The sequence below is a fragment of the Protobothrops mucrosquamatus genome, unplaced genomic scaffold, assembly GCF_001527695.2.
Source record: "Protobothrops mucrosquamatus isolate PMUCROS unplaced genomic scaffold, P.Mucros_1.0 scaffold957, whole genome shotgun sequence".
Lineage (NCBI taxonomy): Eukaryota > Metazoa > Chordata > Lepidosauria > Squamata > Viperidae > Protobothrops > Protobothrops mucrosquamatus.
In genome coordinates, this window is record NW_015387201.1 from 308341 (window position 1) to 331838 (window position 23498).

At 45.6% G+C, this 23498-nt stretch overlaps 1 protein-coding gene across 1 annotated transcript in view; it reads left to right on the top strand.

Annotated features, from left to right (window-relative positions):
* Nucleotides 1-1740: 1740 nt before the first annotated feature.
* The window catches only part of SKI (SKI proto-oncogene), a 102979-nt gene continuing 81221 nt past the window's right edge, over nucleotides 1741-23498 (top strand). The window contains exons 1-3 of the mRNA XM_029284797.1: nucleotides 1741-2713; nucleotides 9463-9477; nucleotides 14634-14644. Of these exons, the coding sequence (XP_029140630.1) occupies nucleotides 1741-2713; nucleotides 9463-9477; nucleotides 14634-14644 (999 nt within the window). The remainder of the gene's footprint in view (nucleotides 2714-9462; nucleotides 9478-14633; nucleotides 14645-23498) is intronic.

A 23498-nucleotide genomic window follows, 5' to 3' on the forward strand; every position in this document is an offset into this window, starting at 1 on the left:
TGCCAAAGCGGCTTGTGTAAAGGGACGCCTGGCTAGCCCTAGAGGCCTGGGGTGACCCACACCTGTCCCCCTTTACACCTGGGCTGTGGGCGGTCCTCCGTGCCTGCATGCCTGAGCATCCCACGTGCTTCCACCTGCAAACTCCCCCCCCCACCCTTTCCTTTCAAGGAAGCCAAGCGCCAAAAGCCTGCCCTGCCGCTCGCCTTTCTGCGCAGGCCTGAGGTCTGGCAACCGCAGGCTTTATCCTCCTCCTCTCTCCCTCCCTCCCTCTGGCAGGCAGCTCGCTCTTCGCCGTCCAGCCGGGCTGCTCTTCTCCCACCCACCCCCCCTCCCTTTTGCGCTCTGTCTGGTCGGCGCGCCCGCGCGCATGTGCGTGGCTTCGCTCGCCTTTTGCGGAACGAGGAGGCGGAGGCGGAGGCGCAGCGAGGCGGGGGGAGGCGGCGCCGGTTCCTGGAAGAGCCCAGCCTGGGGAGTTGGTCACATTCTTGGCTGGCATTCAAGAGCTGAGCAGACACCAACAAACAGAGGGGAGGAGGCGGCGGCGGCGGCGGCGGACGGAAAGGAGGAGGAGGAGCAGCAGCAGCAGCGCCCAGCCCGCCCGCCAGCCCGATCGTCCTCAGTCCGGGCTGGAGCGGGCAGACGAGCGAAGGTGAGCAGGGCCGGGCGCCGAGACAGAGGGGCGGAAGGCGCAGCCGCGATCAAAGGCCACCCGGTCCGCGCCAGACAGCAGAAGCCGCAGCAGCAGCAGCAGCGGCGGCGCTTCCCCCGGTTCGGAGGCGGCCAGCGGAGAAAGCCCTCGCGGCTGGGGAAGGGGACGATCCGGGACCCCGCTGCCTCCCCCCCCTCTCTCTGCCCGATCTGCGAAGGGGGCCATGGACAGAAAGGCAGCCGCTTCCCCGCCGCCAGGAGTTGCTGCTTGGACCTCGGACGGCGCGCCCCGGGGTTGCTAACAGCCTCCCACCCACCCAGCTTTATTTTTTTTTTGACTCCCCCCTCCCTCTCTCCTCCAGATCGGTCTGCGGTTATATCCCCCCCCCCGGGTGGCTATTTTTGGGGGGTGGGGGGAGAGGGCTTTTTTTTTTTCTTCTCCCCGCGGGGGCAGCGGGAGCGAGTGCGTCTCCCCCCCCCACACACCAGCGTCGGGCGGACCTCGCTGGCTCGGCCGGGAGCGCTTTCCCTCTCGCCCCTTCTTTTTATAACTTTTCCCTCTCCCCCCGCCCCTTCCCCGAAGATCTAGTTTTCTCTCTCTCTCTCCCTTTCGCTTTCCCCTCCCCTGTTTTTTGGCTCTTTGGCTGGTTTGGCTCCGGGGGCCGAGAGAGAGAGAGAGAAATTCCTTTTCCCCCCCTCCCTGAAAGTTGGGAGGCCAGGGGCGTTGGGGAAGAGCGGAGGAGCCAAAGAAGAAGAAGAAGCGCCCGCGCATCCCGAGGAAGAAAGACGGGAAATGTGAGATTTGGTGGCGCTCGCCCCTCCGGCTTTAGAGGACAGCGGCGTCCCATCGGAACCAAGAAGGGCGGCTTGGGGGGGGGCTGTGGTTTTTTTTCGTGCCCCCCACCCTCCGCCGTCTGCCTTGCGCTCGCCTTTCCTCCCCTCTTGGAGGAGCCCGCCCCGCCGGAGAGAGAGGACGCCTCTTCTTCCCCGAGGCTGGAATTGGGGCGCGTTTTCCGGGGGGCCCCCCAGGCCAAAGGAAAAATTCGGCGCCGCAGGAACCAGGGACGCGGGGGGGCCGGCAAGCCGCCGAAGATGGAGACGGTCCCTCGGAGCGGCTTCCAGCCTCACCCCGGCCTGCAGAAGACCCTGGAGCAGTTTCATCTCAGCTCCATGAGCTCGCTGGGCGGGCCGGCCGCCTTCTCGGCCCGCTGGGCGCAGGAGCTGTACAAGCGCGAGAGCGCCAAGGAGGCGGCGGCGGTGGCGGCTTCCTCCGTGGGCCCCGAGCCGCCCCTGCCGCCGCTGCCCCCCATCCCGCCGCCCCCGCCGCCGGTGATGCCGGGCCCCTTCTTCATGCCGTCGGACCGCTCGACGGAGCGCTGCGAGACCGTCCTGGAAGGTGAGACCATCTCCTGCTTCGTGGTGGGCGGCGAGAAGCGCCTCTGCCTGCCCCAGATCCTCAACTCGGTCCTGCGCGACTTCTCGCTCCAGCAGATCAACTCGGTCTGCGACGAGCTGCACGTCTACTGCTCCCGCTGCACCGCCGACCAGCTGGAGATCCTCAAAGTCATGGGCATCCTGCCCTTCTCGGCGCCCTCCTGCGGCCTCATCACCAAGACCGACGCGGAGCGCCTCTGCAACGCCTTACTCTACGGGGGCGCCTTCCCGCCTGGCCGCTGCAAGAAGGAGCTGGCCGGCGGCGGGGGCAGCGCCCTGGAGCTGGAACTGGAGCTGACCGAGCGCAGCTTCAAAGTCTACCACGAGTGCTTTGGCAAGTGTAAGGGCCTGCTGGTGCCCGAGCTCTACAGCAGCCCCAGCGCCCCCTGCATCCAGTGCCTGGACTGCCGGCTCATGTACCCGCCGCACAAGTTTGTCATCCATTCCCACAAAGCCCTGGAGAACCGAACTTGCCACTGGGGCTTCGACTCGGCCAACTGGCGAGCCTACATCCTCCTCAGCCAGGATTATGCCGGCAAGGAGGAGAAAGCCAGGCTGAGCCAGTGCCTGGACCAGATGAAGGAGAAGTTCGACTACAGCCATCGGTACAAGAGGAAGGCGCCCAGGGTGAGCCAGGGCTGTGGGGAGGCCAGAGATCTCTATTTTTTTGGGGGGGGGGAGGGGAAACGGACTTGGAGCCAGGTGGCTCCTTCGAGAGAAGGCTCCAGGATAATGCCGGGCATTTGGGACTTCAGCGGATCTGGTGTGGTTGGTGTCAAAGCAAGATTCGAACTGTAAGCCCAAAGTCCTGCAAGGGGCGAGGTTGCTTGTGCTTGGCACATTCGCATCTTGGCAAACATTGGATATAGCCAATCCATCAAACTCCCTTATCAGGCGTGGGTCAGTTTTTCTACCCTGCTCCCTGGTTGGGGCTTATGGGGATTCCGACCTTTCTGGAGTTCACATGACTTATCTGAGGACTGTGAGTGAACGTAGATGATGTTCTTGGATCTGCTTAAGGCAGTTGTGCTGTGCCAGGTGGTCTTTTTTCCATTTGGAAGCAAGTTGTCTGGAGTATTTGCTTGGGTAAAAAGATGAAGTGTAAATCCAAGCTACGTGCCTTTCCTGGGGATGGGAAGGGCTGGCTTTTAAGTAAGCCTGTAGCTGTACTTCTGGCTTGTGTCTCTGTGTGTGTGAATCTCAAAAATTGGCTTTGTGCACACAGCGGAGGCTTATGCTGTGCCAAAACTCAGTTTGCAGTAATGTGGGTGAAGCAGAACTCTTGGTGTGTAAATGAGGTTTACAGATGTGCAAAAAAAAAAAAAAAGGACACATCAGAACTCTAGATGAGGTTTGCAAGTAAAAATTAAGTGGAAAGATACAGATTTGGGAGACTCTGCATGAAGTGTTTTGTCCATCTTTGGGAACTACCTGAATGCAGTGACTTTTTCTATCAAAATAAGTCCCTTGTCTTTTTAATTTGGGGAATACAGCGGGAGTCTCAAAATTGGAATCAGTTGTGCCTGCGTCCTTGGGTCAAAGAAAAGATGTGCCGTTAGCCGTTGTGTCTTTCTGCATTCTTATATGCCCTTGCCTTTCTGGTTTCTGGTCTGTCCTCTATGTTGTATTTTATGGTTAAATTTACATAGGGCACACAGAAAAGGTTTGCTTTGCTGCAGGGGCATTTCTTAAAAATGGAGAATTATATTGCGTGGTGTGTTCCGACTGTAGTTTTCATCGATCTGCAGTAAATCTCAGGACTCTATAAAGTGCATGAACTTTAAAAGAAAGAAGGAGTTAATTAATCTCTCGCCCTTCCAATTTACCAAACAGGGGAGAGAGTTGCCATATTATCCATTATTGCTGATTTGAAGAAATCCAAAGTGGTCCCCCCCCCCCTCCAGCAGTCTGTCTCTTTAGCATTTCACATAGGGAGAAATTTTAACCCATCACTAAACACACAAGCGGAGTGATTCTGATTGTATTAATTCAATGCACTTATAAACACAGTTGGGGTTTAAGATGTGTGTGCACAGACTGTTTATTTTTGATGCTCAGCATTGTCTGCTTGTGGCTGTCTTGCCAACAATTTTTGTGCATGGGTTAAATATACACTCCGGAAATCAATGTGTCCTAGTCTGGGCTGCTACAGTTACTTTTCAACCATGCCAGCCAGGCAACTGGCTGGGGAGTCTGCCCAGCCAGACAGCTTGAAGAGTACATTGGTACAATATCCTCTTTATTTCATCTGCAACCGTGTTCAGTTCCCAGAATCCCTGGGGTTGGCGGTTGGGTGAGAAAGTGGTGCGGTGCGGAAGCCCTGCCTTGGCATCAGGCCTGGGGAATAAAGTAGAAAGGTTTGTGGGTCTCTTGAAAAAATAAATAAATTTGTGGATGGTCCAGCGATTTAGTCTTCCTCCCCGTCGTTGCCTTAAAAAACAAGAGTAAAATGTAATGCGAAAGGGAAGAAATTTTCAATTAGCTCTGTAGCTGTGCAGGATGGCCAAATTGGCTCTGAACCATGGGGATTTACAGATCTATAAATCTGAAGAAAAATCGCTTGATTGCTGGCAGGTGGAGGTGGGGGACCCACTCAGTAAAGGCTTTTTCTCTTTAAATTCCTGTGCATCTATATAGTTTAGAGAAACCCACCCACTCACCCACTACTCTGAGGCCACTAGTCTGGAGAAAGCATGCACCAAAGAGCCCAATAAATTAAAAAAAAAGAATTAAAAGGAGCAGAACAAAGGGACAAATTAAAAAAAAAAACCTCACTTCCTCCTTATGTTTGCTCTTTAGTTTCCACTTTTTGAAGAAGAGGAAGCCATTTTCTGGGGACTTCCCCCCCCTTCTTTTCCTTTCCTCCACCCTCGTCTCCCAGAGCGTCAATGGGAGAGCTATTGTCAGAACATTGGAGTCTAAAGGCTGCACATTATCTCTCATAGACCAGGCTGGACGCAGCGTTAATAGCTTCTCTCTCTTTGGCTAATCATGTGCTAAAAGTAGCCATTGCCGAGTGCCGAGTCCTGGGTTATGAATAGGAAGAGGAGGAACAGTGAAAACTGATGTATTTGGGGGGTGGGGGTGGGGGATACTTTTCATTGTAAGTCCTAGCATTTTTTGGGGGGGTTATCAAAAATTTCTTGGGTGACCCAGGAGTATAAACTAGAATGTACATTATGTAGCTTCGTATGAATCCTTGCTCTGCCACATAAAGCATCACTTTTGGAGACTAGCTAGCCTTTTAACGAAGCTTTTGAGCTGCGAAATAATCCCCAAATGGTGGGAATGACTTGGAAATGAACAAATATCCCTGGGAGTGCCCATGAGGGTCATCTAGTCCAACATGTGGACTCTTATTCCAGACAATGAGCGAGCAGTGTGTCTGGAGAGTGTTTCTGTGGTTCACTTTCTCATTATTATTTTTTTCACTGTACCATAAAGCTCGTGGATGTGTTCCTCTTTTAGGAAATGTCCATGAATGCTGGTAGAAATATTTTCCTCCTGTGGTTCTAAAATTGATACCATCTGCTTTGGTTTAAACGAGCGAAGACGAGACAGGTAGACCCCCACAGTTTAAACTGTATTGTGATAATAGAGTGGACTTCTTCCTCTGTGGCTGGAGACAAATGACATTGAAATAAAGTTGAGGTCCGTGAGGGAGGAAATGCTGGTGGGGGTAGAGCAGGGGGGGAAATCCCACTTAATCTTGCACTGGGCTTGCCTGAATTTTGGCTGCGCTAACTTCTGTTTTTACCCTTAGCTAGGTGTTCTTGTACTGCTTGCGACAGCCTGCAAACCTATAAGTGCTTCTTGGAGTGTGTATGTGGGTGTGGGTGGTGGTTGTGGAGTGTGGGTTTGCGTTGTGCTGGGGCTTCCCCTTGAAGCAAATCTTAACTCTTCAATATGAAGAGCAACTTGTTTGGAGGCCAAAGTGGAAAGTTGGTGGAGTCCAGTTCCCATCAGTCTCGGCCATTTTGGCCAGCGATCAAGGGACTAGCAGCTTAGATACATCTGAACGAAGGGACTAGCAGCTTAGATACATCTGGTTTCCTTCTCTACCCTCTTTCATTTAGTGGTATAAGTAGTCCTTGACTTACGACCACAATTGAGGTGAAAATTTCTTTCGCTAAGCGAGTCCCATTTTACGACCTTTTTTCCCCACGGTTGTTAAGCGAGTCACTGCAGTTGTTAAGTCAGTAATGGGGTTGTTAAGTGAACCTGGCTTTCCCCATTGTCTTTGCTTGTCAGAAGGTCGCAAAAACTGATCACGTGACCCTGGGACGCTGCAACCGTCATAAATACGAGTCAAGGTGCCAAGCGTCTTAATTTTGGTCATGTGACCACCGGGATGCTGCAGTCGTCGTTAAGTGTGAAAATGGTTACAAGTCACTTTTTTCACCGCCATTGTAACTCTGAATGGCCACGAAACAAAGAGTTGTAAGTTGAGGACTTGCCTGTACTTAGTAGTTAGTACTGACGGGGGAATTCTGGGAGTTGAAGTCCACACATCTGAAAGTTGTGGAGGCTGAGAAACACTGATCTATATTTTATTTATTATTTACTGCTGGAGTTCAGTCTTATTTCTTTTGGCACTTCCTGGCCGTTTTAACTTTTTTCTTTATTTTTCTTGGGATTCAATCTTTCCCATATGGACTTTGAAATCTTGGAAAGCCACTTCTGGACTTTGTTCTTCTGTGTTTCCCCCACCTCCTAAAGTGTGGTATGTTTCTTTTGCCTGTGTTTCTTTTTCTTGGGTTCTCTCCCTTTTCCGTGATATGCTTACTTTTTGAACAACTGCAGACAAGAGCTGGCTGGTTCCTATTTTGTGTTTGTTTGATGTGTCTGAAAAAAAAAGAACCCTTTCTCTTGTGGAACACTCATTTTGAAGTGCTTTTGCTTTGCAGCTTTTTTGTCATTGGCATGCTGGTTAAAGGAGCTTAGAGTAGATGCCTACAATATCAGAAAGATACCAGGTTGAACTAATCTGTCTGTGCTTTCCTGTAATTTACATTAAAACAAGAATTCTGAAGCTTTATGGCTGGCTGCTGAAACCACCAGGCTGTATTGAATCTGCATCTAGCACTAAACCAAGACACTATTTATTTTGCACTGAGCTAGATAGAGCTTTGGCTTAGTGTATTGTGCAAACTTAGCCGTTATGTTTTGTAAGCCATGATTTATAGCTTAGTTTTGCATCAGCCAGGCTATTTGGACTTAATGGGATAGGTGGCTCTGGCTGGGTTTATACTCTGTTAAACTGCAATGGTGTGCTGGCTCAGGAATTCTGGGATTTGAAGTCCACGAGTCATAATAGAGCCAAGGTTGCCTACCCCTGCCATAGGTCACGTTGTATGGAGAAGAGATGCAGATGTGCACATTTACAGGTAGTACTTATAACCACAATGGAGCCCAACATTTATGTTGCTAAGCGAGACAGTTCTTAAGTGACTTTTGCCCCATGTTATGACTTTCCTCACTGCAGTTGTTAAATAAATCACTTGTTAAAGGAATCTGGCTTCCCCCACTGACTTTGCTTGTCAGAAGCTTGCAAAAGGGGATCACGTGACCTTGGGACACTGCAACCGTCATAAGTACATGCCAGTTGCCAAGTGGCCGATTTTGATCACGTGACCGTGGGGCTGCAATAGTCGTAAGTATGAAAAAATGGTCATAAGTCACAGTTTGAACGGTCACTAAACGAAAGGCTGTAATTGAGGGTAAGGTGTCAGTATAAAGAAGGCCCGTTTATACCATATGGAATAAATAAATAAATATATAGGAAAAATTAGTACTCGCCTATCAGGATATTCTATTTGACTTTCAAGGAATCCTGTTCAGGGAATATTATAGAATGTAAGCATTTTGTTGTAATGGAAATATGTGAAACACAACTTCCTTTCCAAAGGTTTAAAGGAAATATCTAGAGACCTCTTGAATCTTTGTGGTTGAGGTGTGGAAACATGCCCAGAGAGAATGACAGAATTTTTTATTTTTTTTTTTTGCTCGTGGCTTTAGAGTTGAATAACAGTATCGGTCACCAATAAATAATAATAAAATAACAGTTGAGCAGACGCAAGAAGAAGGAAAAAAAAACCCAGCTGATTGGATTCCGGTGGAATTGTGTGCCTCGATCAATACAAAAGACATTTTGCATCCTTCTTTTCTTCCTCCTTTCTCTTTTTGGTTTGTTCTGCAAAGTTCTGCTCAAGTCAGCGGTATCACCTTAAAAGGATAAGGTCACAGACTCTTAATTGCCTCTTGGTTTCCCAATCCCTTTTTTTTTTTGGCTAGCCAGTTTGTGTAATGTCTGTCTCAAACAGTTGAGTAAGGGCATTGAAGCAGCAGACAGGATGTTAAAGTGTTCGGAAGTCTGGGTGAAATATAACAGAAGCTCCAGTATGTTGAAGGATGCAGACAGTAACCCTTCCAGCTTCAGGTGCAGGTTTAGTAGCTGCTTTGGAATTTTGCAGAAACCATCTTTTGAATTTTGATTTCTGGAGTTTCCATCACACTTTTATTCTCCCTTCTAATTTCCCCTCTTCTGCACACACAAACGGTTGCACCAACTATCACAACCGTCTCATTTTCTCAAGGCTTGCATCATTTGCTTCCTTCCACCCCTCTCGTTGTTAAATGATGCAAACTTCAAGCCAAAATAAACATTTTGGGCATTTTGTGTTTGTCATGAGTTTAAGCTGTGAAGCCGAAACTGCATTTTGACTTTGAAAAGCAGCAGCAGGTTTAAAAAAAAAACTGCATCACTTCTGTTCTTGCTTGCTATTCACGTCTCTTCATGTAGTTTTATAAGGAATAGGTTGATTATCGCCAGTGAATTAAGGAAATAGTCTTCTTTAACTGAGGTTTATCGGGGTAGCTAGGATTCCACATTAGACCCTTCCTTTGGATTTGTCTGCAATCAACCAGCTACTGTATTTTGTAAACTAGAGTTATGGTTCCTGTTGTGAATCTCAGCTAGTTGGTTTGAAATTCAGAAGGGCATCCAAAGTTATTTGTAAGCAGAGCACTATAGGGATCTGCAATAAGCAAGGTTGGCAAATTTCTGGCAATAATTCTGGTATCCCAGGTTACCGTACTTTTTTTTTTTTTTTTGAACAGCTGACAAAACTTCCGGCTACAGACATGGCCTGCAGTCATTCAGTATTTTTATGTTTTATGGATGCCCAGAGGCCTTCGGGGAAGTGAAATGATGCCACTTCCTTTTTTTAAGGTACACTTTTTCTGCAAGTCGGTCAAAGCAAAGTCTAGCACCCTGGGCAGTGTTTCAGTGTAACACATTGTGGGTTCTGAGAGACGTCAGAGATCAAACACACTCTCTGCTATAGGGATTACTTTTCAGAAGCGTTGCACTGTACTGAGGCTACAAGACTTGTAGTGGCGAGCAAATAGCCATGAAAATATGTGCCTTACCTATGTGTTTGTTTATTCCTCACCCACAGCTCTCTGCTCTGATCTTCAATAATCTGTGATCACTGGAGAACAATGAGTTAGAATTTTTTCCCCCCGTACAGTGTTTTGTTCCCTGCCTTCTAACAGCCATGTGGATTTTTGGAAGCCACCTCTGGTAGCCCTACTCTCCACCTTCAGAAGTGAATTTCTCACTATGCATGGTTCAACAAGAAAAGCACCAATGGCAAATGCTGTCGTAGCATTTTCAGAATCCCCTTTATAACCGTGAAATATATCCTTAATTAATAGACTGTAGCAATAAGATACACTCCACCTCCTCCCTCTTGCTTCTCATCTTTGTGGCCTCCCTCTAAGCAAGGGGCTGTTAGGGAGAATATTTGTACAATGTGGTAGAACCAGCAAGCGTTGGGAGTAAATCTTTTGGGGGAAAAAACCCTAGTTTGAAGCCCAATAACTATTCAATTGAGTTGTGGGCAAGCCCATTTCCTGTTTCTGGTGTAATGATTAGAAACCTTTTTTTTTTTCTGGTGATCTGTTGTGTATTGGGTTTCCTTTTCATGCTCTTTGGAGGCAAAAAATGGATGTTAAAAAAGCAGGAAAGAGCATTAACAGCCTTTGCATATGTGGGTGTTTAAGAATACCGTGGATAGCCAGGAAAACATATAGCTAGAACAAATATATCCAGAGTTCCAGCTTGAAGGATGAACGACCAGGCACAGATTACAGGTCGCCCTCGACTTACGGCCACAGTTGAGCCTGACCGTTCTGTCGTTAAGTGAGACACGTTGTGAGTTTTGCCCCATTTTGCGTCCTGTCTTGCCACAGTTGTTAAGTTAGTAACCCGGGTTGTTGAAGAAATCCGGCTTCCCCCGTTGACATTGCTCGTCAGACGGTCGCAAAAGGGGGATCGCGTGACCCCGGGGGACACTGCGACCGTCGTAAATACGAACCAGTTGCCGAGCGGCTGAATTTTGATCACAGGACCAGGGGGTCGTAAGTGTGAAAAATGGTCATAAGTAAGTCCCTTTTTTCAGTGGCGTTGTGACTTGGAAAGGTTACTAAGCCAACTATTATAAGTTGAGGACTATCTGTATTATATTTGGACCAGCCTCAAGGAGGATAAATTCAATTTACAGCAGCAATGAATGCTTCATTGAGAGTCCTAAAGGATGAGGACAGATCCTCTTGGAGAAAGTCCTTGTGTTGGTTCCTAACAGTGGACACCAAGACAATGGCCCTTAATCAATCAAGCCACAATCTGCCTCCAAGCAAGCTTCATAGAATCCTTTTTTTTTCTTTGGTTACTTACAGACTAGAGAAAGCTTTTCTTTGAAGGCTCATTTTTTTTGCCCACTTTCAGACAGGAACTTCCCCTCTGCTGAAATCTATCCTCCCAACTTCCTGGATGTTGTTTCCTGTTGATTGAGAAAGAAAGTTTTGTCGAGTGGGGCTTGAGTTGAGGTATTGCTATTTTTTTCTCTCTTTCTCCGTCAGTTTGCAGCCATAGCCGCTAACCCTGCTTTCTGATCTTGGGGGCAGAAAAACCCACCTACCAGAGAAATTTCCATGATCTTAGATCAAGATTTAGTGGAAGGAGGAGAAGCTGCTTCACAGAAGCTGCAGAGCCCAAGGAAAGAGGTTTTTTTTTTCCCCCAACAAAACAAAGGATGTTCTTAGTCACTTAATGGCTGAAGCAATTAGAGGAATGACACACCCTAATAATGGGATTGTCAGCACTTTGAGCAAAAAATTGAAGCTACTTCTTTTCCAAGAAGTCAAACATTTTTAAAAAAAAAACACAAACTAATGCGAACACACAGCTAAACAGGAATCTGTCTTGTGGAATCAGCATTCAGAGTTTCAGGATATTCCCTCCCTCCTAGCCCTGTGCTAAAAAAAACCAGATTAAATCTGAGACTATTGATGTGCAGAGTGGATGCTTTGCTTCTGAATGACACCATCCCCCCCTTTTTTGGGGGGGGGCAGCTTCAACTGATGTCAGTTTTGCTGTCTTTCCAGTGCTTTCCCAATCCCCCAGAGGTTTAGTTACAAGTGCTTATTTTGTGTTGTTCTGCCTTTTACACATGATGGAGCATTTTAAGCAACATGGGGAAAATGCTCCATTGCCCATAAAAACATTTCCCAGAAAGAACTCCCGGTTCTGAAACGAGTGCTAATCGGGGTTAAGCTTGCCTTCTGTGAAATTATTGTGAATGAAATACATTGCTTGCTTCTTTTATTTTCCTGGAAAATGTCACGTTTGTCTGCAGTGGGTGATTTTTTTTGAGTGCTGTGAGCTGGTTTCGAAGAGCAGCATGCAAATAATACCAGACTCTTGAGCTCTCACCGCACAGAGTCCCTCTGGTGTGGTTTGTAGTTTGTAGAAGATGTACTTTAGGCTTTGTTTTTTTAAAAAATAAATAAATCCAAGGAAGACAAAACTTAGACATTCAGCCCAGTTAGGTTAGAAAAGAAAGAGAACATGCCCAGAAATGTAAATTGGGCTGGCTTATACTTTATAGACTAGAAATTGGACAACAACAACAAAAATCCTGACACAAAACATTTCATTATTTGGCCCAATAAAATTACATTGGTGGGCCTCGGTGGCGACTGGAGTGTGTCTTAGAGGAGATTTTCCTTGTATGCTATTTCCAAAAAAGACAAGAGCCTGCATCTTAAGTTGGCACACAACCATTTCGATTTTCTGCGAGCTACATTTCTGCTTGCTGTCACAATATTCAGCTTGAAATTTTAAGTTCCCTTTCTTGAAGCCTGCTCTTTCCTCTTTTGTTTGGGTGGATGAGAAGTTTGGCAGGAAATGTCTGGGGCTAACAAATATGCACATATATTGTAGCCAACTTGGGTGCTTGTTGCCTTTTGTGTTGTTTTTTTTAGGCCATTGTTGCAATGCTTTAACTTCCATTTTTCAGGGGTTTGGTAAGAACGCCTTATACCGAAATTGCCAGTCTCTTGGAATCCAAGTCTCAAGCAACTTTGTGGGTATGTTTTGAGTTTTCTGCCTTTTCAATTTAAGATGATCTCGTAGTGGCATTTCCCTGGCCATCCACACATTGACGAAAATAAGCCAGCCCTGAACGGCCACAATGGAGACTAGACAAATGTCCATTGCTTTAGAACAGCAGGAGGGGGGGGGGAAGCAGAAAATTGAAAATGTGGAGCAGAGGCCTGTAGTAAAAGCTTTGATTTCCCAGTGCTACAGTTTGCAAGCCTTCTGTGAATATGATGTCATTCCTGTCTTCACCAAGGCAGCTAATCTTGCTGAATTGTGTCTGGGAGCCTTCCACCAAGTCAGCCAATTTCTGATAAGGCTTTTTAAAGTGTTTGGAGAGTTGATTTACAGCCCCCCCCCTGTCTGGTGTGAAGCTTGACAGTATCTCTTTTCAAACACGTCTCCCTTTTTTCAGTGCTCCCCATCCAATCAACACCACCATTTGTGTTTTTCCCTCCCCCCTAAGGATTGGGCTGGGAATCTAGGGATGCCCCCAAAAAAAGAAGACACAAAGGGGAAACTGGTATTCCACACAGGGGGGGGGATGCAAATGACCAGCTTGTCTGCAAGGAATATAAATCCTTCCATTCCCCACCCACCTAGTCAGAGCTGAAGAAGCTTCTTGGATGAGAAGCGAAACATCTTCAAAGAAAAATAAGAAAGTCCAGTTGCTGCCTGAAAAAGCATCTTTGGGACATATGTGGGGGGGGAACTGAGAAGGGCTGTCTTGAGAATTCACGACAGGAAAAGCTTTTCGCACAAAGAGCGCTGTGGTTTCCTACGAAGACTTTTGGAGAGTTGCACATTTCACTGGCCTGTCTCTTCAGGGGCCATTCATGCCTGTCATTCACAAGCCCTGAAAAGAGAGGCCTTCTGTTTTTTTTGTGTGTGTTTTTTTTTGTGCAGGGCGATTTGCATGAAAACAGCCCCCTTTTGTTTCACACACACACACACACCCCTCCCCAGACCCTCTGGATCTCCCTGAGCATAATCCTCTGTGACATCACAATTAGTTCCCTCAGAAACCCATTGTGATGTCACAGGGCAAGGAGAAAAGAGGGGGGAGGATTGAATGGCAAAAAAAGAGGGTCTTTTTGCAGTATACTAAGTCATCCCGCTACCTGGATGTCATTGTAAATAGAAAGCAAGGAGGAGAGAATTCAGTTTCCCCCCCCACCACCAATACTTTTTGTTTTCTCCTTCCCCTAGGAGGTGCCAGTGTGGGGGGGAGAAATTCCTTGTGTCAAGGATTTTTGTGATGATCTGCCACAACAGACTGCGGCTTGCCAAATTTGGTCTGCTGGTTAGAATGGAAGACGCTTTTTAGGGTCTGTTTCAGCTTTGGCACCATTTGCCACGGAGAGAGAGAGGCCGCTTGTTGAATATTTTGTGGTCAGTCAGTCACCAACCCGAATTTGGAAAGCTTTTTGTCTCTCCCAGCCACCAGCATTTCTCCGCTTTTTTTTTTCTTTTTACTTCTCCCCAACAACAATAATCCTCTGAAAAACGGTGAGGCTGGGGTGCCAGTTTCAGCTGCCTCCTCTCCTCTCTTCCTTCTCTTTTGGACTCAGCCCTAGAGTCTGCCTCCCCCCCCCCAACCACCCAGACGCTGCACAGGGCTTGGTGCATCCTGGAACTTCCCGTCTCCTGAATGAGCTGTTTGTAAAAAGGACTTGGAAGCAAAGTCTGTTGGAGAGGAACTAGGGAAGTGGACTATATAGGTAGAGGACTAGCTGTATGGCATGCAGGCTGGACAGAGACAGGCAAAGGGCCGGATGTGGCCCCCGGGGCTGTAAAATGCCCAGGTCTGCCTTAGAGGGTATTCTTCCTCAGCTGCAAAGGCTTCTGTTTTTCCTCCTAATTCTGAGGAGGGAATTCCTTTCAGGGGCTGACTTTATTGTGTCAAACTGACCAAATGGCTGTTGCATTTATTTTTTTCCTTTGACGAGACTCTTGATTGTCCGTGCATCTGGAGCTCAAATAACTCCACAGGAAGAATTCCCCATTAGGCCTGTCTTTGGCATTCGATAGACGCCAAGGATAGAATGTCAGACAAGCACGGTGTGTTTCTTCATCATCTCATACCCAAGATAACAAGAGTTAGAAGGGACCTTGGAGGTCTTCTAGTCCAGTGGTTCTCAACCTTTTTAATGCCGTGACCCCAAACCGGTCGTAAGTCGAGGACTAAACTGGTTGTAAGTCAAGGATTACCCAACCGGTCGTAAGTCAAGGACTTTCCCTGCCCGGGAGCATGCGTGGTTCCGCCCCCTGCGCCGGCCGAGGCGTAGCTGGCAAGCGGCAGAGACGGAGCAGGCCGACCACCAGCTGGCCCAGCCCAAGGGAGGTAAAGCACCCACCGGAAAAGGGGAAAAAATGGCGGACAAAAAAAATGACGGAGAAAAAAAATGGCGGACAGCCTTGCTTGGCGACCCCCGTGAAATGGTCGATCGACCCCAAATGGGGTCCCGACCCACAGGTTGAGAACCACTGTTCTAGTCCAACCCCCTGCACAAGCAGGAGACCCTATACTGTTCTGGACAAGTGGCTGTCCGGTTTTTTCTTAAAAGCCTCCCGTGATGGAGCACCCACAACTTCTGAAGGCAACTTCTGTTCTGCTGGCTAATTGTTCTCACTGTCAAGAAATTCCTCCTTAGTTCCAGGTTGCTTCTCTCCTTGATTAGTTTCCCTCCGTTGCTTCTTGTCCTGCTGCCTTCTGTTGCTTTGGAGAAGAGGTGGACCCCCCTCTTCTTTGGGGCAGCCCCTCAAATACTGGAATACCGCTGTCATGTCACCCCTGGTCCTCCTTTTCACTAGACTAGACGTTACCCAGCTCCTGCAACCGTTCTTCATATGTTTTAACCTCCAGATCCATGGGAGAATTTCATTTTTTCCTTTGTGGGAAGTCTTTTCCCCATCTCCCTGTTGGAAAAGATACCCTGGCTTGGTTTCTTTTAATGCCCCAAAATTTGGGGGCTAAACACTACTGGTAACCGCTACTCTCGGGTGCCCCAAAGCAGGTTCATTAGCCCAGTAGTTGCTGCAAAACTAGTTGCACCTAGCATACTTGCAAGAGAAGGCGTGTTTGCGCCTGTTGAGAGACGAAAAGAAAGCCGGAACGTTAAAATTGGAAGCCACAGACCCAAACTCCGGTCTTCAGGAGGTTTGATCTGGGATGGAGCAACGCTTCAAACGAACGTCTCTTGATCTCCACTGTTGGGATTATGTCTGAATCAGGGCTGGAGATGCAATCTTGCCCTTTTCATGTGGATTTTCCCCCCTTCCTTTGCTCCAGCTGAGACAATTAGGAAACCATTTATGCAACCCGTGAAGGTAAATTGCACAATAGTGCGGTTCCTTGTTGGTTTTTTTTGTTGGTTTTGCAGAATCCTGGGCCTCCTCAATTGTAGACGTTTACGTGGTATTCCTAAGAGGGTGAGAACATCCTGTGAGTGACAGCACATTGCTAAATTATTTTAAAGGATGAGGGTTTTTTTTTAGAAAGGAGACGCTCAGGAAGAGAGCCCAGGGCTATCTAGACTTAGAAAGGGAGGCAGTAGCAAACTATTATCCACGGTTGCCAAACCCTGCCTGGATGTTGAAGTGAACTTGAAGATTTTTATCTTTGTGTGTGTCTCTCCAGCATATCATGCTCTGGTGAAACCCTACAGGTAGTCCTCGACTTAACGACCATAATTTAGCCCAATATCTCATTTGTTAAGTGAGTTTTGCCCCGTTTTACGACCTCTTTTGCCACGTTGTTAAGTGAATCGCTGCAGTTGATGAGTTAAGTAACCTGGTTGTTAAGTGACTCTGACTTCCCCCGTTGACTTTGCTTATCAGAAGGTTGCAAAAGGGCCTCACGTGACCTTGGGACACAGCAAGGGTCGTAAAGTATAAGCATGGGATTTGTAGTCCACCCTGGGCAGGCAAAGCCGTTCCGCAGGGCCAAATCCAGGAGCTCTTTGTGGGAGGGAAGGAAAAATAAACCTTCCTGGTAGAAAAACATTTTACGATGACAAAGGATGTTGTGACTGGGTGTACACAGCTGGTACGCTGGTGGCTTTAGTGGCCTTTTATTTATGTTTATTCCACTGAGGTTTTGTTTGCTGTTTGTTTTTCCAAAAGCAGCCTTCCCCACGTCTTCAACGTTAGGGCCTTCCCTCTTGGTTGTTGAAGAAAAAAAAAAAATTATGAATATACAATATTACAACACCTTCTTTTCCCTTGGGAAGTTTTTCATCTTGCCCCATGCCTCCTGTTTGTTTGTTTGTTTGTTTTTTTGTGTGGTTTTTTTTTAAAAACCTGCAGTCTTAACTGCAGAATGCTGGGAGGCATATCAAATGTTACCCAAGCCATTTATGCATTTTCAGTTGAACGCGATGCAAATGCGGGCAATTAAGCAAGGGTTTCTTTTTAATTAGCAGTTAAAGTTCATGTGCAAAGTATCTTGCCTTAATTGCTTGACAGTTTTGTTGTAAATTTGCGAAGTCCCCCCTCCAACTCAACTATCAAAACTGTGATATTTTTTTTTTTTTTAGTAACATTGTTAAATTCCTTGAGAATCCGCTCTGCGCAGTTGACCTCTTTGCTTCTGTTTCTCCATTCATAAAAGCTCTTTCACAAACTGTGCAGAAGAGGTAAATTGTGCCTGTTAATTGCCTCTAATTAAAATATTGCTTTCATTCTCTTTTTTTAGAATTAATGGAGGGCTTTAGGTGTATCGAATTCCTCCTCCCCCCCCCATGGTTTTTATACTACAGAATTGCCTTGCTTTCGCTCCCTTTGACATGGAATTTTGAGGCACCCATGTCCAGCGTAACTTGATTCGGATTGACTTTCTGGGGGGTAAACACCATTTGATAAACTTGGCAGTGCTACAGATTTTTTGTTTATATTTATGCATTTGTTGGAATTACAGCTCACTTTTTCTTCGCAAGCTCGGTTGGCCATACAGAGTAAAACAATCCTGCGAGGTAGGCTGAGCCGAGAGAAACTGACTGGCTCAAATGTCTGTTTGGTGAGTTTCTAAGATGGACTTTGAGCTTGGACAACGCCTGGATTTCCCTGGCCCTACTCAAACTCTACCCATTATAGTATGATAGCTTAATAACAGTGATTGGTGATGGCAGTGAAACCAGCATTCCCAGGACAGACAAAAAAAATTAGGTAGCATTAACTAAAGAAATGCACTGTTGGCTAAATTATCGTGTATTAATGAAATTAGCTCTAACCTTCTCAACATTCTGCAAATCCCAGGAGACCTGGCTATATTATCAGGCCTGGGGGCTCCAGGGCACCAGGGAAAATTTCATTAGCTCCCTTATTATACACCATCCACTTCTGTTTTGTGTGTCTTTTTACAGTTATTTTTTAATTGCCACTGCTTTTATGTATTCATTGATTTTTTTAAAAAAAATTAAGTGCTGTATGCTGTCTAGAGTCAGTTTCATGCAAGGTGGGTGGCTATACAAATATGATAGATAGATAGATAGATAGATAGATAGATAGATAGATAGATAGATAGATAGATAGATAGATAGATGATAGATAGATAGATAGATAGATAGATAGATAGATAGATAGATAGATAGATAGATAGATAGATAGATAGATAGATAGATAGGAAGGAAGGAAGGAAGGAAGGAAGGAAGGAAGGAAGGAAGGAAGGATACATGGATACATACTTTAGTTCTTAACATAACTAAGGCAACTTCCCATCAGGATAGTCATCCAGCTCCAACATTTCCAATGGGAATCTTCTGTGCTATACAACTTTTGGAATGTGCTTTTAGGATATGTATTCCTTATTTAATTCTGCAGCTCAGTAACCCGCAATTGAGCATTGCCAAATGGCCTTGAAGCAGAAATCAGATTAAGCCATTACGCCCCAATTAAAAGAGACATAAAGGTATATTAAAAGTGAGGAGGGTGATGCATTCCTCCTAGCACAGAAGTGAGAGGGGCTGTCACAGAGAAGCAGGAGTCAAGCTATTCTCCAAAGCCCCTGAAGGCAGGAGAAGAAGCAACGGATGGAAACTAATCAGGGAGAGAAGCAACCTGGAATTAAAAAGGAATTTCCTGGCAATGAGAACAATTAATCGATAGAATAGCTCACCTCACCGAGTTATGGGTCCATCACTCCATCACTGGAGGTTTTCAAAAATAGATTGGAGAACCCATTTGACCAGGATGGTATAAGGCTCTGCCTTGAGCAGGGGGTTGGACTAGAAGACCTCCAGGGTCCCTTCCAGACCGGTGATTGTATGATCTGCATTTCCAAATCACGCTGGGATGTGTCCAAAATGTCAAACTGTTAAGAGATCTCTCTCTTTTTTTTCTTCCCTGGAAGTCAGGAGCTTCCCCCATCATTTCAGGATCTCTCTTGCTATGATCAGAAGCTATCTTTTCCAGATCACTGTAACTTCAAGTTGTCATTAAAATGGTGTCCAGCAGCTTAATTATAGTTAAAGCTCAGTTGCTTTTTCCATTAAGAAACAAAAGGAAACACAGCTGTGTCCCCCTGTCCCCCCCTTTAGAAGGGCTTTATCTTCCCATCTGTTTTATTTCGCTTTGGGTTGAAGACTGGTAGAAGAAGAGAGGGTTTATGGAAGGAGGCCCCAGCTTCTTCTCCCTTCTTGCTTCTGGAGAAATAGGAAAATTCTTCCATTTAGGATACCTTGGCATAAAATACTTCTTAGCTCAAAGGTAATTGATCAGAGAGATGGGTTTTGGAAAAGTGCTGTGTCCTGCTTCCAACTGATAACTGATTTCATTGAGGGGAAAATGCCTTGTGTAATTCCCCCCCCCCTTTTAAAAAAAAAATTGCATTTACAATGGGAATTCCCATTATTTCGTTTTTGGAGAGGCTGCCGGATTTGATCTTCCATATATATATATAAAAAATGACATATGTTATTCTACCTCCTCCCGTTTTGAATGGAGTGCTCCTTATAAAAACCAGAGGACCTCTCTGCCAGTTCTGTTTAGCCACAATTTGCAATTAATCTCTGTGCAAGCGGTCAGATTTCCTGATTTGTGCCGTGCACACAGGAGTGAAATCGGAGCAATTCCACCGAAGTTGCTGCAGAAACGGAGCCCTTAAGAAGGCATTGGGCATCCCAAAGATGCTTTTTTCAGGAGGCAATTGGACTTTCTTGTTTTCCTTTGAAGACGTTTCGCCTCTCATCCCAGAAGCTTCTTCAGAGCTGAGGAACTCCTTGGATGAGAAGTGAAAGGTGGTTGCTAGAATTGGGTATGTCTAGTTTAACAAAGAGAAGGACGAGGGGGGACAGGATAGCAGTGTTCCAATATCTCAGGGGCTGCCCCAAAGAAGAGGGAGTCAAGCTATTTTCCAAAGCGCCTGAAGGCAGGACAAGAAGCAATGGGTGGAAACTAATCAAGGAGAGAAGCAACCTAGAACTAAGGAGAAATTTCCTGACAGTTAGAACAATTAACCAGTGGAACAACCTGCCTCCAGAAGCGGTGAATGCACCAACACTGGAAGTTTTTAAAAAGAAACTGGACAGCCATTTGTCCGAAATGGTATAGGGTTTCCTGACTAGATGACCTCCAAGGTCCCTTCCAACTTTATCATTATTATTATTATTATTATTATTATTATTATTATTATTATTATTATTATTATTATTATAAAAACAAGGTTCAGTTGCCTCGTGAAAAAAAAAACATCTTTGGGATAACTATGACCTGGATGCCTGAGAATCTCCATAGAGATTTAGCAAGACATTGGGAAGTGATATATGTCCACATGTTCCCTAGCTCACCAATCAGACTTCGTTCTTGCCATGAAGCTCTCCTTCTCCAAAGGAAAAGGGGATTTATGAAGGAAGGCCTTATGTTTATCTGAAAGTTGGACCTTAAAACAGCAAGACAGGAAGAAAATCGACTTGTCTGAGCTGTGGTGCTGGAGAAGGCTCCTGCGTGTGTCTTGGACAGCAAAGGTGACTAACAAGCAACAGACAGGTCACTAGAAAGCAAAACCACGAAACTGCATCTGACTTATTTTGGCCCTGTCCTGCGGGGGAATTCACCGGAGAAAGCAATTATATTTTGGCGGTAAAAGGAAACCAGGCCACCAAAGAAGACGGTGGCTGGACATCATCAAAGCTGACACCGGCCAGAGCACAGAAGAACTCAAGGAAAATAATGCAGAATTGAGAGATGTGGAGAGAGCTGGAGCAGAGAACCGCCAAGAGTCGGACATGACGGAATGGATAACACCACCATCATGTTTTATCTGCTGAAGCTGACAGACCAAGAATGAAGTTCTTGGTTTCTCTCAAGGTTTCTCCAGGGCGATGCCCTGTCCCACAGAGCACCTTCCAAGCCCACTTCTGAATTTTGCCCTTGTTTTTATGACACCTTGCCTGATGGAGCGTTCTGGTACTGTAGACGCCAAACCCCCACCTACATTTCCTTCTGTGTCATCTAGGATGGATAGTGTCCACCAGTTTCCTCCTATGTAGGCTACACGTATATAAAATGAGATACATTAATGTCTGCCATTCCCAAGATTCTCAGCCAGCCTTGTTCAAGTCTCTAGCCATCTTTGCAAATGAGTTCATTTGTTGGTTTTCATTGCGTGCAGGCTTCTATCGATGGCTTAACGTTGTGTTTGATCTCCCCAAATGAGTAAAATTAAATCAATGTTCTCATTGTTTATAAAGGCATCACTTTTTAGCGGCTTGCTCTTGGTTGAACGAAGTCGTACGAGTTGCTGTTTACAAGTGAACATAAAAGCTAATATTGGTTTTTTTCAGACAACACTTGAAGCCTTCCTTTGCCGATTCCACGGTGGTTAGAATAAAGAATACAACGGCTTTGTAGAGATTTACAAACACATAGGAAGCGTATAAACATGCAGATCGCAGATTCAGTTTTGGAGAAATAGAAATACTTGAGATACTTCTGATGCTGTGCTGGAGTTGTGGTGATTACTGTTAGGCAACTTCCAGAAGGGTTGAGTTATCCTTCCATCCAAATGTATGGTTTGAATGAATCTTACACATTTTTTAAAAAAAGTGCATCTTGGTAAGGTTAAAAATTTAAAGAGCTGACAGATTAATAGTATTACTGTCAAGTTAGACTTCATCCCTGCCAAATTCATACTCTTTGAAGACATTTGCCACATATATTTGATCAAACTTTTATCAAAGAATGTAGAGACAGCAAATGCCAAGAGATCTCTTATTAGATAAATGTTTTTTTTAACAGTCTCTCTTTGCTTTTTAGATATCCTAATTGCTAACCATGCCCCCTCCCCATGTTAATAATAATAATAATAATAATAATAATAATAATAATAATAATAATAATAATAATAATAATAATAATAATAATAATGGGCAAGGGGCAGATGGTGGAGAAGAGAACAATGTTTTGAATTCCTTATATCTGCATGCTGTGGAGGAAAAATGTAAATACCCTCTTTATTCAAATGTTGTCCCAGGACAGGTTTAATTGTGTGACCTGACCTCACCCTGGTCTCCTACAGCAGATGGCCTCACAAGACTCTTTTATTTTCTTCCATGCCTTGCTGAGTATTATTCCAAATATGGGGGAGGGGAAGGGGCTCCTTTTGGTATATGTGTTTATAGTGACAATACATCGAATATCCTTACTGGTGTGTCCCTGCATGCTGACTTTAACAAGCATCAGCTTTCATTTTACGCCAAGAAATAATGGGAGAGACTGGGTTTTTTAAAAGTTCAGAAACATGGAACCCGCTCACCAACTTGGGGAGAACAAAGCAAACTTTGGGTTCCTACGTTACATCGTGCCACCATTAGGGCATCATCCTGGGTTTGAGAAATAAACTCCAGGTGGTTCTGCGCCACTCATTGCCCTGAGCCATAAAGTGTGGTGTGCCAAAACCACAACTTTGTTTGCACAATTGTCATCAGCAAGTTGCGTAAAACTGTCAGATCTGTTTTCTCTCAAAAGTTCACTGTTTTAGCTGATTTGGTTGTCATGACCGGGAAGAGGTGTTTTATACTGCAAGAAAACAGCGATACCACACTGGTGAGATTTGACACTTGGAATCCTGCATCCAGTTCTGGTCACCACAATACAAAAAAGTTGTTGAGACTCTAGAAACAGTGCAGAGAAGAGCAACAAAGATGATTTGGGCTAAAACATATGAAGAAGGGTTGCAGGAATTGGGTATGTCTAGTTTAATGAAAAGAAGGGCTGGACTAGAAGACCTCCAAGGTCCCTTCTAGCTCTGCTCTATTATTCTATTCTATTCTATTCTATTCTATTCTATTCTATTCTATTCTATTCTATTCTATTCTATTCTATTCTATTCTAGGACTAGGGGTGACATGATAACAGTCTTCCATTATCTAAGGGGATGCCACAAAGAAGAGGGAGTCAACTTATTCTTCAAAGCACTTGAAGTAACAGGTGGAAGATCTTTAAAGAAAGATCCAGTCTAGAACTAAGGAGAAATTTCCTGACCGCGAGAACAATTAATCAGTGGAACGGCTTGCCTTCAGAAATTGTGAGTTGCTCCATCACTGGAGGTGTTCGAGAAGAGATTGAACAACCATTTGCCCAGAATGGAATAGAGTCTCCTGCTTGAGCAGGGGGGTTGGACTAGAAGACCTCCAAGGTCCCTTCCATCCCTGTGTTCTATGAAACGCGTGCCAAGTTGAGGTTAAAAATGATTTGAATTGAGCGTCAGCCTCCGTAACGTCCGCCAGAACTCCTGAAAAAAACGTCATCTGCCAACTCTCTTCTGTACGCAAAACCTCCATTAACTTTCACTGCGTTGGATAGGTACGCCAATAATTAAAAAAGAAAAAAAAAGAAAAAAAAGAAAGCTTTTAGTCTGAATGAAGTTGGCTTCCGTGAGCAGTGGGGCTTGAGGGAACATGTGGATAAAAAGGAAAAAAAAAAAAGGGGGGAAGAGATAATCTTGGCATTCGTTCTGCCAGCAGCTCCCTCCCTT